The 13,396-nt window shown below is 43.7% G+C and overlaps 1 protein-coding gene across 2 annotated transcripts in view; it reads right to left on the reverse strand.

Annotated features, from left to right (window-relative positions):
- The window catches only part of LOC142576025 (scoloptoxin SSD14-like), a 28,696-nt gene extending 15,842 nt beyond the window's left edge, over nucleotides 1-12,854 (reverse strand). Inside the window, exons 1-5 of one of the 2 annotated variants that reach the window (XM_075685909.1) lie at nucleotides 12,716-12,854; nucleotides 8,890-9,318; nucleotides 6,957-7,079; nucleotides 5,200-5,297; nucleotides 2,644-2,833 (exon numbers count right to left, since the gene is read on the reverse strand). In XM_075685909.1, coding sequence (XP_075542024.1) covers nucleotides 2,644-2,833; nucleotides 5,200-5,297; nucleotides 6,957-7,079; nucleotides 8,890-9,318; nucleotides 12,716-12,744 — 869 coding nt within the window. In that variant the 5' untranslated portion in view covers nucleotides 12,745-12,854. Of the gene's footprint in view, nucleotides 1-2,643; nucleotides 2,834-5,199; nucleotides 5,298-6,956; nucleotides 7,080-8,889; nucleotides 9,319-9,436; nucleotides 9,580-12,715 lie in introns of those variants that run through there. The other variant, XM_075685908.1, reaches the window with a different exon arrangement.
- Between the last annotated feature and the right edge of the window lie 542 nt (nucleotides 12,855-13,396).

Here is a 13,396-nt window from a genome sequence, read left to right on the forward strand (position 1 = left end):
TTCGTTGCGCTAGCCATGGACGGAAAATTGTGTTTCGTAAAGCTTTCAGGTGATGACTTAGTTATGGATGTGTTTCTAGACTGCTAGTTCTTTTCATTAAGAAAAATGCGGCATGAATGACTGGATAATTAAAAGAGAGAAAAAATGATGCATAGAAAGCTAGGGAGCTTAACCAGAGGTAGTTCCGGTTGGCTACCTTGCACGGGAAGAGGGAGTAGGGTGATAATGACTGGATAATAAAAATGTAATTAGTCTGTATATATGAGTCGTGATTACAAAATGCACAAAGCACCGTCGCAGTCCCTTGACTTTCACTCAATAAATTCTTCACTGCATTGTAATAAAAGCAATGCAACATTGGCACGTATAACGGCAGTACATCAAAGTACGCGATTCAAGTAGTTGATATATAAAAAAGGTTGCTTTTGGCGGTAACCTTATGCGACAGCTGTAGCAAAGATTTCGCTACTTTATTTCCTTCTCCCGTGGCTGCTGCTGTTACAGTACGCTCAATTGCAATGTTGTAGGAGCTGACAAAGCTTCATTTCAACATTTTAATAAGCGAAATATATGAACACACAAGTTAGAGCCTTTCTACAAAATTGCTAATACATCACAAAACAACAAGAGAGAGGGAGAGAGAAAAATTTTAATGATACAAGAAATCACCTGTTATTTAAGGACTTCGTAAGTGAACGAAGTCACAGACTGTTACTGCTACTGTAACAGTAAGCTAACCCGTTATCTACCCACAAATCTCGCACTTGCCCATCACTCAAGAGCAAAAACACACACTTCACGACCAGTGATTGATGCAATGTATGAACATGATACAAAAAAGTGTGTTACGAAATATCAAGTTTAACTGCCACATCAATTTAGGTCAGTTCATTTTAACTTTACGGGACTCCATTCATGAGTGGCGTGCAGGAAAGAAATGTATTCGACAAATGCAGGCAGATCTCCTAGAGCTGGCGCGCTTCATCCTGCTACTTTACACTGGGGAAGGGAAAGTGAAACTTGTCTCCTTCCGTTTGACGCTAAACTTTTGTAACCAGTTTTCCCTCCACTAATACAAATCCGGTGTGTTCGTGATTAAGCCCCATCTTCTGGTTACGCATTTATATCTTTTCTTGGTTCCGAGACGATTTGGTCAGCATTATGTGCTCTTCGGTTATGACAGGGTGCTACCGGCGCTGGTATCAGTCTCAAGCATTTCATCTCATTTTTTAGCCACATATACGATTGTCATTTTGCCCAAGTGTAGTACGTCAATCGATTAGAAGCTAACTTAAATTGAAGTTAGTCGAACACTGGCTCTAGGCTACTACAGTCTCAGCGCAAGAAGGTTCTTGCATTTCTCTCCCACAAATGAATGCTAGAAGAGTTGACTGTTGGGCTAGTTGGTCGTCCGTATTTGAAGTAGTGGCTTAGCGCAAATAAAACCACGGACACAAGGAAGACAAAAGCGCTTTTCCTTGTCTGTCTTCCTTGTGTCTGTGGTTTTATTTACGCTAAGCCACTCTTCTCTCCCACAAGAATGCCACAGCCGCAGCCAGCAGTCGAGCCCGCCAGGTGGCACTTAGCAACTATACACCATACCATTCGAGCCATCGCTTCGGGTCAGAGTGCAACACGTATCTGTATACTCTGAGTTGGACCACACAGTTACGTGTGCTTGTAGCATATAGATGCTGCAGGCGAATAGGGTAACGCTAATCAAAATGAGACACGGTACAAAACGTGCCATCTTGAGTTTATCGAATGGTATTTAAAAGCTGCGCAATCTGACCTTAGTAATATTTATCTGACATAGGGCATTATTTATCCACTTTATTTGACTACAAAACCGTACCTACATAGCAACGTATATCGGAAGTAAAAGTAGGGAGCGAGTGTCTGTGAGTTGGCAACCTGACAAAAAACAGGTCGAGAGCAGCTGACACTTTTTATAGCATGTAACCGCCATCTTGGTACCGTTTTCTCCCCCTCCGCCCAAATTATTTAATTTATTTTTACTTCTCACTAGCTACGCTTACACTGAATTTCAGCATGATGCGTCTGAATCTTCAATGCGTTGAAATTATTCTGTTAACATGCTAAAACAGAGGACAAATCACAATTTATAGCACGAGCTAAGGCTAGCAAACCTGGCTCTACCTTCCCGTCCCATTTTCTACGGATAGCAAGCAAAGGGAAATGTTCGTGTATTAATAAACAACAAAAAAGGGAGTTAGGGCAATGTCTCCGTGAGGTCGCAATTGCAGGTTCTCTGTGCAAGTATAGTGTAGGAGCGGCGAACCCGGAAGGGATGTCTAACTCGTCCTTCCTCCTGAACCGATCGGCCAGCCGTGTCATGCTCGCGCGCACGCCGGAAACCGCACGTCTCTCTTTTCACGCATATGATGAAAATAATATTTATGCTCATTGCGTAAGGGGTGGAAGAGAATAAGCATGCGCAGCTCCTGGCATGCGCACGAGCACGATATGGCTGGCCGATCGGTTTCGAAAAGCAAACGGGTTGGGCATCTTTTCCTGGACGCCTCTGGACGCTTCCTCAACCTGCCGGAGGAGGGCGCTGCAGTGGCAACCTGGCCATACACGTCCAAACTCCGGGCACTGTGTGAAGACATGTATGCTCACTTGAGGCTGTCCGACAGATCGTCCTTGTGCTTCTGAAGGGCGGCAGCCAAGTGTGGCCCCACGGGGAAGCCGTACCGGGCGAGGCGAATGGCGTCGTCGAAGTGATCCCGCCACATGAGAGTGGAGTGAAGCTCGCGCAGCAGGGTGCGGTAGCCACGGAGCTCGCCGGGCACCGCAACGGACAGACCGCCTGCGTGTTTTCACAATCGAGAAGCAATGTGCTGCGTGTCTGAACAAAGCATAGCGCTGTATGAAGCTAGATGGTTAGACACGCCTTACATTGCGCGAGTTAGTTTGTACCGTATCTAAAGAGAAGCGTTTTTTGACGTTGCCCATTATAATACGGTTTCGGAACTGGAAAGCAAACCGTGCGCCTTCGTCCTCTGCAGCTAAGCGTAAAATCACACAAGCCAATGAGCCGAGTCATTCATTTTGTAAGAACTTTGCATGCATTGTATGGACATTGAGTACGTGAGCGTAGATTACGTAAAAAATTCAAAAAATTAGCAATGCAGAATCGTGCAAAATAATATCAGTAGGAAAGTAACTTCATAAGAAAAGCCATACAACATCTTAGATCTAGCGTATGTGAGAGTGCACATATGACCTCCTCCTGCCCCCCTCCCCCTAAAACAAAAAGCGATTGCAACAATAATTCGAATATTCAGAAAACAGAAACTATTAACGAACTAGTTTTCCTGACTTGTGCAATTCTAATCAATAAAGGGGCACAACAAAAAGGGCAGCATAGAATAAATACTTAGCACCTTTCTCAGCTTTCTATCCTTAAACGGACAAAACTATCAAGAAATGATCTATGTAGGTTGCAGATAAGGTAGAAAGCGCAATCTGGTAATCGCGGAATCTTTTGCGATCTGTTATGGAGCGAACATTAATGAGATTAGGAGCACATTTTCAGTTGTCATTGAATTGAACGGACATAGAAACTCCAAGGGCTGTTAAAACGCACCATCTTGCAAAGCATATTAGGTTCAACCTTGAGGAACTTGCCTGCTTTGCGAAGCATAGCTGGTGACGACACATTTGTAACCGTACATTTTACAAAATAATTTACTCTGGAACGAAGTCAAAATATAAGTGTATCTATTAATGAATAATTTTAAAGAAAATGTCTTTTTTAGCGAGTTACCCACACTCTTCCGTATCGGCAACGTCCGTTTGTTGCCTTTTTTGTGGACCCATGCCAAATATAAGGAAGTCCAAAACTGTAGGCCGATCCTGGAGGTAGCGCAATCAAAAATTTTGGCTGTTCAGGATTGTAGTGCAGGCTAAAAAGTAAAGCCCGTTCCCGTGGGTATTCGCGTTCTAAAAATGGCAACCGCTCTCAAATGTAGCACTGTGTTATATGAAGGCAGACCTCAACAATAGTGCAGTGAAAAAAATTAGCAATTCGATGTTTCTCCTTCGCCCCTCACGCGATGGGTGACGCGATAGAGGGCCGTGTGCAGTGACCCCGCCCCATTTCAACTCCTACTCGCTCGTGAAGACGTTGTCTTTCATTGACTTCAAGTTGAATTGATTTCCAACTCTGTCAATATTTGGCGCCAAGCACCATTTTAGGTAACTCAACCTTCTGAATTCGCTACACATTGCATTTGAAAGTAATGTCTGAGCACCCCGCGCATCATGTGTTTCTGTGGGATAACAACCGTCCATCTCTTGCTTGGTCGCTTTTGCATTGACAGTGACACCTAGGCTGTTTTGTCGCTTTTGATCTAAGCATTTAGGCCTGGTTGACACAGCTGTCATCCTCCTCGTCCCGTCACCGTCGCGGCCCCGGCGTTCGTCATGAGGCAACGCTTCCTCGCTCGTTTCTCCTGACAAACGGGTTAGCGGGGACGTTGACCGATGCTCCTATATAATGTGCCCAGCGTCCTGTTTTTGGCGAGAAATGGGCGATAAAATGCTCTCGCCTGGCGGACGCTTGTGCCGTGGCAGTTGCAGGACGGGACAGATGGCGGCTTTGCGAACCAGCGCTTAAAATATATCCCACGACAAAACTGAACGCTCAACGTAGATGCCGCACACTCATAAAACCAAGATGCAGCAAAAACATGCGCGGCAGTTGCGAAAAGTGAAGGAGCCTACTCCTGATCCGTAATTCAATATGAAACTCTGCAAGACGTAATGTTTCTCACTCGAATTTTACAAAGTTATTCTTCATAGGACACAACCTTTAGAAAGCGTAGAAGTCAGTTCAAATTTTTAAAAATAATTGTTTTTCAATATTTGTAGATGGCAATAGTGTGCTCCATTGTCCTTTAGATTGTGAAAACCCTCAGAAAACTGAATCGCCATTCAAAATACCGGTAAATCAATGGTTAATTACGAGTGAGTGCGACGGCCATCGGCTAAAAGGCATTGATACGTCATTATGAGTCTTTCGACACATACGCTAAAGTGCTACATGGTGGAATGTTTTAGGCGGAAGCCAAATGACTTCACAATGCCATTAGCGGAGGCATCATGCAGGCGTTTCGAATTCTCCCAATGAAATATTGTCAAAAGTTCAAGAACGAGTGAGTAAAGACGTACCTCTCCTGGCCAATGTCTCGTTGCCGACAAACATGTCCCACCTAGCTGCACCTGGAGCCCTTTCCCTTGCAATCAAAGCCAGCGCCTTTCCTGCGCGTCTTGGCGAAACAGAAAAAAATGGCATAAAAATACTCATCTCAATACTTCATTATCAGAGCTTACATTTCACGTTGTGTATGTATATTTTTGGCTCCCATTTCGAAAGACAGTTGCGCTGGAAGCAGACCTAGAGCGTTCATTTCACTTTTCCATGTTTTATGCGTATTATCGTGGCTTGAAATTGCTTGTGTTATCATTTTATCATTTACATGGCTATCTCTCGCGTGCATGGCGCGCGACGCTCCATATTATAAAATATTTTGTTACTTTAGTGATTTTATAAATTTCATAGAACTTAATTTTATCGGGTTGTTGGCTGGTTACACGCCTGCGCCAAGGCAGCTTCAAAGTGGGCCCGGAACACACTTCGAGATCTGTTTTTTTTTTCTATTTTTTCTTTACATTTAGCTGACCATGTCATGAAAGGGTATAGCATTCATTGACTAAATTTATACTTACACCAAAAATTGCACCTGAGATTCACATTGCAATGTAATAATAGCATTTCACGTGTTGTCGCCAAAAGTATTATGTAAGGTTTATTTTGTTGTCGCGTTTGTCAGTAATATTAATAATGATCTCTTATCGTTTCCTCCATTTCCATTCTAAATGCGTGCACACCAGCAGCTTAGCAAGACAACACGAGGAATAGTTAAAAAAGGTGCAAGATCATGCGTCGAGTTTCTATTATTATTATTATTATTATTATTATTATTATTATTATTATTATTATTATTATTATTATTATTATTATTATTATTATTATTATTATTATTATTATTATTATACACAGGAACGATTATCCGAGAACAAGTACTTCTCTCTAGCACAACTCGTGTGCAAGACTGCTCGTACCGGCTCTAGGCGTCTCACCAATTTCATGTGCCACATCGAAAGCTATCAACCTGTCTGATAAACAGGGACGAGTACAAGGTAAACATTGCGCCTGCTGTTCACCGTTAATCCTCTAGTTTGCAATGGCTACAAAATGTAAGGGCTCCTAAAGGGTCAGGAGGCGCAGGCTGAAATGCCCTTCTTTTTTGCTTTTAGTCTGTTAACGAAAAGGCTAGGCAAAGTCTTGCCTTCGTACTGCATTCTTTTTCTGCTTAGCTCTCACTTTTCTTCACAATACGCCAAAAAGAGTGCGCGTACAATTTTTGTACGCGGCTTGTAACTCCATTTAGCCTTCGCATAAAAAACATCAACTTCATGAGTTGAACATCGCGTAAGCGATTTTTCGTTATTTCCATACTTTCGTTTTTCTTTTCCGCGAATCGTTGTTTATCTTTTGCTGACTTTAACGCGCGAAAACCAGCAACAAGCTTTTACTTTTGACCACTTGCATTTCTTTTACGTGCTCTCTAAAGGCGTACAATTGTCGCTCAGATGCGTTGCTCAAATATTTTATCATAGATGCGTCTAGCATAGCTTTCTGCTGTGTCGCCATGTTCAACTACCTGATTTCGTCGTCTACGCAAGATTAGGAAACGGTTCACTCGTACGCGTGGTCACTTCTGCGGCATCGCCACATACAGACAGCTTAATTACGAAAATTATCAGCAAAAGAGGCGATACTATAGATAATGCTGTTTCGTACTTATTGTACCTGTGACACCGTTTCGTTACGAGTGTAAATAGCACCGTCGAGAACTATTTACCTGAGATATATGGTGGCCATGAATCCGCCCCCGATTCCCATAGAGTGCGGTAGAACGACGCCCATGCACAGCATGGTGGCTACGGCTGCGTCTGCAAGGTTGCCGCCTTTCTTCATAATGTTCCTAATCGAAAACAGAGAACGAAGGTATCAGCCACAACATATTATAACATCAGCCATGGTATGGAAAACGCATACACCGTTACAATGGCGTGACGGTGCCCTGAATTGCTCATTTATTCTGCACTGTTCAGTGACGGCATATGTATCGCCACAAATGATTTAGCGCTGCACAAAGAGAGAGAATGAAGGAACCAGACTGAGTCCAGTGTGCTACCCTACACGTGGGGAGCGGGATGGGGAGCGAAAGAGAGAGAGAAAACATGAGTCTATCGCACTTTCACATTCACTAAGTTAGGTGCAGGATGTCTATAGTCGGGCACTCAAATCTGTTGCCTTCAGGTAGTGAAGAAGCGTATCCGTAACAACAGCGCAGGCTTTCTTTTTTGTAGGCACAGGCATACCATGATGGTCATATGCCAAAGGGCAGCAGCTTCCATATCGGCGGAGCAGCGGAGACATTTTGTATTGCGACATGCGCTTGACATGTGTATTTTTTTAGCCATCTGACAATTTCACTAGACGCGCTACCTTTATTTCCTGCTTGTTCGGCATTTCTGACATCGTGTTCATTTGAGATCGGTCGTACATCTTCCAAACAGCAGCTTGAAACAGTGCGACACAGCTCTTTTGTGTCGCGCTGCTTAAAGCTGTTGCCTACATTTCTGGCATCCTCATGGGGCACAAAGAGGATTCAGAAATTTTACAAAACTGCGAGGTTTGCCTATAATGTCTCTTGGAATTACGCCTTGCTTGAATTTTTCCTTGCTTTTCTTGGATTAGAAAACTGTCAATTTTGCCGATTTCGAGTCCGAAGTCTGTATGTCATGTCCCTTTTCAATTGCGATCCATTACCCTTATCTTCTTAAGAAAAGTCAAGATTGCTGGGCGATGGGGTGTAGCGACATGATTATATCTTCTGGCGCAGTGTTTGCCCCAACTTCCGCGTGGTTATTTCTTTGAGCCATTAAACGTGTGATACCAGCAGCACAGCAAAATAAAGCTGCTCTCAGAAATCACGATATCGTTAAAGTTGGGAGTCCACACGGCGCATACGTCGCCTAGTGCTTCTACGTGAAGATTGGCGATTGCCGCTGGCACGCATGTAGACTGTGTATGTGCCAGTTGCCATCACTGACTGTTCCTTTCGTTTCACGTCAGGATTTAAAACATTAAAACTGCAGCAGCGGAGGGCGACATACGCTCTTCCATAAATGTTCCCGGTTCGCGCGAACGACATCAGTGCAGCGCAATGGCAAGCACCAAGGAGTGTTCATTGGATAGATTGCGAACTGTTAGGACAACTGCATCCTATGCGCCAGCTCACTATAAATCACTCGCGCGGCTTGAGAGCGTCCCTTTTTTCACACGATGCCTTCCTGAAGGCAGACCGGTGCTAAGACCCACATGTGTTACCGCACAATGATTTTCAACAACTTGGCTAACCTTTCCCTAAGGAATGTAATCTGTGAAGGAATCAGGAGGGGTTAATTTGTCGACGCTTGGCGCTTGCGTCGGGACATCTTTAAAGGCTATTTGACTTTGCTCCCAAGCAGCAGAACGCGGACGATGCAGCTGAGAAGCTTTGAAGATCCTTTTCTTCTTTCCTTTTTCTATTTGTTGTTCTTTACTTTGCGCCCTTCAAAGCACATACCTGAAAAAAATTGCGGTAATCTGTGTTGGGCAACAAAAAGTTCACACGGGAAACTGGCGGAAGCCCTAGCCATAAACCGCACCTTGCTTGGTTATTATTCATGCTCTGTTCCGAGCAATGCTTTTACCAGTCTGAGGTATAAGTATCAATTTCTGCTTACCTAGTCACGTTAGCGCACGGTGCGGCGTCTGTCGCCACTGCCCAGTGACTAAAGTTCCCCAGTTCGGAATCCGGAGCGATGGTATCTTCCGCTGGAGTGTCATCGCACCCAGTGTCATCGAGGCCTCCGAGTGGTGTAGAAACGGAGTTTATCGTCGTTGTAGATTCAGAACCTGTGTCAGCGGGAGATTCGGTACCACCGAATACCGTTTCTTCAGTGCCTCCGGAAGTGGAATCCAGCACTGCGGCAGAGTCTGTGATGGTTGTCGTCAAAGGAGCTTTCGTTTCCAGTGGTGCTGCCGTCAACACAAGCTCATCTGATAGGGCGGTTGGCTCAGGAGTGGGTGCGTCAGGTTGACCTGTGATTTCTTGAGAGCGTCCGCATACTAACACAAGTATGATCACACCTAATGCCACTATGAAGCCGTACCTGTGAGATGCAAGAAAGAAAAAAAGATTTATTGTTTATTTCGTGGCACTCGCATCATAGCAATGAAATGAAAGGCAACAAAAATTGGTGATTAAATACTCAAAAAACGCTCACATACCACACTCTTCTAATAAAGACGCTGCGCGATGGTGGTGTTGGGGTTTGGCGCATCACAGAGGTGCTTGCTCTTTGCACAATTTTTTTTTCAAAAGACCCGCACCAAAATCTTGGGCAAACTAAGAAACGGGGGCCAATTTTAATATATTACAGGCGTATCTCGTCGTGGCCCATTCTTGTGTTTTGGCTTAGCTGCCTACTACAATGCTTCTGCGCTGGTGTGTAGTAAACATTCTGCTCCAATGCTACTCCTTCTCGCGCTTTATCAGTGCTCCGATCTGCGCGCCGCCTACGTTATCGCCGAGATCGTCTGGCTGCGAGTGGCGTATGATAAGAAAGCAACGGAACGAAGCAAATAAATTTGGATATTATAGCGGCTCTAATCCTGCGGTGCGAGGCTTAGAGCACATAACGTATTTAACTCAGTTGAGCAGGTAGCTCGCTGCAGGAAAATTTAAATATGCGACATATTTGAGAACTTTCATATTCACGGTAATGTAGCCGATCATAAAGCTTATCTATGAGCAAGCCGCGGCAAATGAGTGCCAAAATTCGTTTCTTATAATCTGACCCGCCGAGTGACCGATTCCAGCAGCAGTGGTGGTGGAGCTTTGTGCAGCCGAATGATAACAAATGATAGGATCGGTAGAAACATTTCAAAAACTTTGCTGCACGACATGGTTCTACTTAGCACATTCGGTTGTCCTCCTAAATTAAAACGTCTGAGAAATACGACTTCCGCGACTGAAACTTCACCACTGCTCTCGCTGAACCTTGCGTCGTTTTCTTCAAAGCGCCCTTAACGGAGGTGGCGGTTGAGATTGCCGCTAAACGGCGGTAATCGCTGATTGTATTGCACCCTTATTTCTGTTCTATGGAGTTTCTCCCTTTTTTATGCTTGTATGAGCTAAGCCCTTTTGCCACTTTTTGTTCTGTGTCGCATTTTTCTTTTGTTTACGAATGTATAATCTTGTACAAGGTACACACTGCTTCGTTGTTAGCGGCGTGTACACTTTTTACGAATAAGCTTGTAACATACTTTTTCTCCCTACTGCAGCCAGTGCCTGGAAAACTGGGGCTAGTCAAGCTGCCTTGAGCAGCTTTTATTCCCTCTTATTGCCCGCAATGAATCCTGCACTTGTGAAAGCAAACCATAATTGTTATAAGTGCCGCCTCGGTCACTGTTGCTGTCACCACGATCGCTATCATGAGTGGGCGGTCGCTCCACCATGGGTACTTATATAAAATAAGCCTTTACGCAAGACAACCCTTGGGAATATGGGTCCTGGTGGTGACGTTGAAGCTGGCGTAAATGAATCCTGTAGGGCCTTGTAATGTGAGAATTCTCCTCACACCGTTTCTATTCCCTTCTTGTCATCCACTGTTTACAGCCGGCAGGTCCGGGTGGAATTGTGGGTGGAGCGCTAGTCGGACCAATGACGAACCGCGAATAAGAATAGCATTGGAATATTACTGGTGCATAAATTTTCGGTCCTAGGGTTGCGCGCTGAGGCCGTCGATTAAACGATCTCTTTGAGACGGTGGCAGGAGTTTGTTCTGTCCACCACTCTCCTGCATATAGCGTCACTCTTTAAAGCCGCATAAGCTAGCAACAATTGAAAAGCTGCAAGTTTGAGAAGTAATTTGATGAACCCCGAGGAAGTGAGCCTAGACATACGCTTCGCATGCTACTGCAAATGTTTAGAATCAGAGAGTAAGCTAAGCTAAATGACGAAAAATAATGCCGCAGAAATGGCCAACGCAGATCCTATAGACCCCGTACTTGCTGTTTCCAGCTCAGTACAAGGGGCTGAGGAAGGAATCGGCCAGCATTTATTGGGCAGCGAATGAAAACACTTAGTCTATCATTATAAACTTTTCTTCAGCCGCTATTCCTGTTCACTTGCGTAGCATTTTTTTTTTGCATGAAGCAGTTTTATATGGGGGTAAGGCCTACACAAACGGTGTTCGTTGCACATGTAACACGAAGACCTTACACATATGACTCCTATAGGTTCTATAGCAGGCAGTGATGTGTATAAACGTGTCTAATTTTTATTAAACACGTTTTTTTATGAGAATTTTTATGATCCTGTTTAAGTTGGCATATCCTTTATTACAATATTTTTGTAAGGCGTTTTAGGAGGCACTGTTGTATTTTAGTTACTTAGTTGCGCATCTCCTCAATCGAGCACTTTACCCCGCAAACATCATAGTGTCAATTTCTATATGCTCAATTTTCTACCTCCAAATTCCGATTAAGCGCTGTAAACACAAAGCAAGATCCATGGTAGCGCTCCTGCTACTCTGGAGGGAGTTTTCGGTCGGGGACACTCCAGCTAGCTTATCACTAAATTATTTAATACAATTATAAAGAATGTTCGCGAACTTTTTTATCTTCTTGTGTTATTGTACAAATATACTCTGTTTTACATGTGTGGTCAGAAATTAATTTCAACAAGCCGTTATAATTTCCTTTGAAATAAACGTTCTCCCTCTTTGCATGTTGAGGTTTTCCAAGTAGATTCTCTGCGATGCTATCCATGTACTGTGTATGCTATATGGTTTGTTTCCGTAGTTATAGCAGGCAAATCTGTGGTAGCTACGCAAGTAGCGCCTCACAAAAAATCTCCTCCGGGACAATGATATGGTCAAGTGCTTCGCTGTGGCCGGTGATTGCAGAAAGGTGTCATTTCGCTCTGTTGGCGGTAAATAGGTTCAGATTTGAAGGAACATTGTTACAATAAACTCGCACTGCTTCCGAATAGAAGTGTGAGACTTGACAAGACATCGAATGATATGGCTCATACCAGTATTGTTTTGTTGTTTTTTTTGCAAGCGAGACGCGATAGTTTTTTGTCGCAAAGCCCAGAGGGGCAGAAGTCTGATCTTTAGACCATTGCTTGCTTTGTATAGCATGGAGTAGAGGCTTTCGAGAACAAAACGCACACAGTGTGAATCTGTCACTGATAATTATTCTTTACGAGCACGATTCATCATTCCGTATGCTAATTTTAGCCCACATTAGCCATGAATAAATAGTTTACTGCTCTTACAATTTTCACAGAGGTATTCTATTATGAAATCAGGAAAACGGGATATTACATATTTACTAAAATAAGACAAATTAAATTGCTGAATGCGACTCCAGGCCAGCGGGATTGCTGAAGGCAGGATTTCGGAGGAGCCTCGAAATAATAACTGAATGTACCCGCGAAATGCCTTGTAGATTCAATATACACAATTCTTTACAAAAAACTAGACCCCTTTTAAAACTCACGGATCCCGTCGCCGCCGTAGTGAGATCATATTTTCTGCACGGTAGCACGTTCCTTTCCTTGTAACTGCTTCCAAAGCAATCGGGGATGTTCAGGGTGGTCCAAGACCTGAACGCAGAGTGACGCTGCTCTAGACACAATTCGCCTGTTTCTAACCGTTGGAAGGGGCACGGCAACAAACAGATATTACGCTAGCAACCACAAAGATAAGACGCTCTCACTTGTGCTAGTTTTGTTTCCTTTCAGAGATTACGGCAAAACGTCATTTCACGACTACATATTGGCGAGACGTGTTTACTGTCCGTCGCATTAGAAGGAGACACTGTGCTCACTCATTGCAGTGCTGTCATCCGACGAGGAGCTATTCAGTATTTTCAACTTCTGCTGGTTTTAGGGTGCCTTCCGTGCATTAGTTTTACTGGCTGGAATACCTCCGCATAAGGTATTTATTGTAATAAGTCGGTGAGCCCAGTCTGACATGAACCTCTTTACAAGGTTTACGGAAGGCATTGTGAATGCGAATGTACTAATTTTGCTACTTAAGTGACACATTATTTACTTATGCCACTTCAACTCTACATGAAAACTCATCTATGATTTCTAGCGTTCATAACATTTAGTATGACTGATAAACAACTACAGATCTAGATCGTTAAACGAAGGCAATTTGTCATGACTTACTG

The sequence above is a fragment of the Dermacentor variabilis genome, chromosome 3 (assembly GCF_050947875.1).
Source record: "Dermacentor variabilis isolate Ectoservices chromosome 3, ASM5094787v1, whole genome shotgun sequence".
NCBI lineage: Eukaryota > Metazoa > Arthropoda > Arachnida > Ixodida > Ixodidae > Dermacentor > Dermacentor variabilis.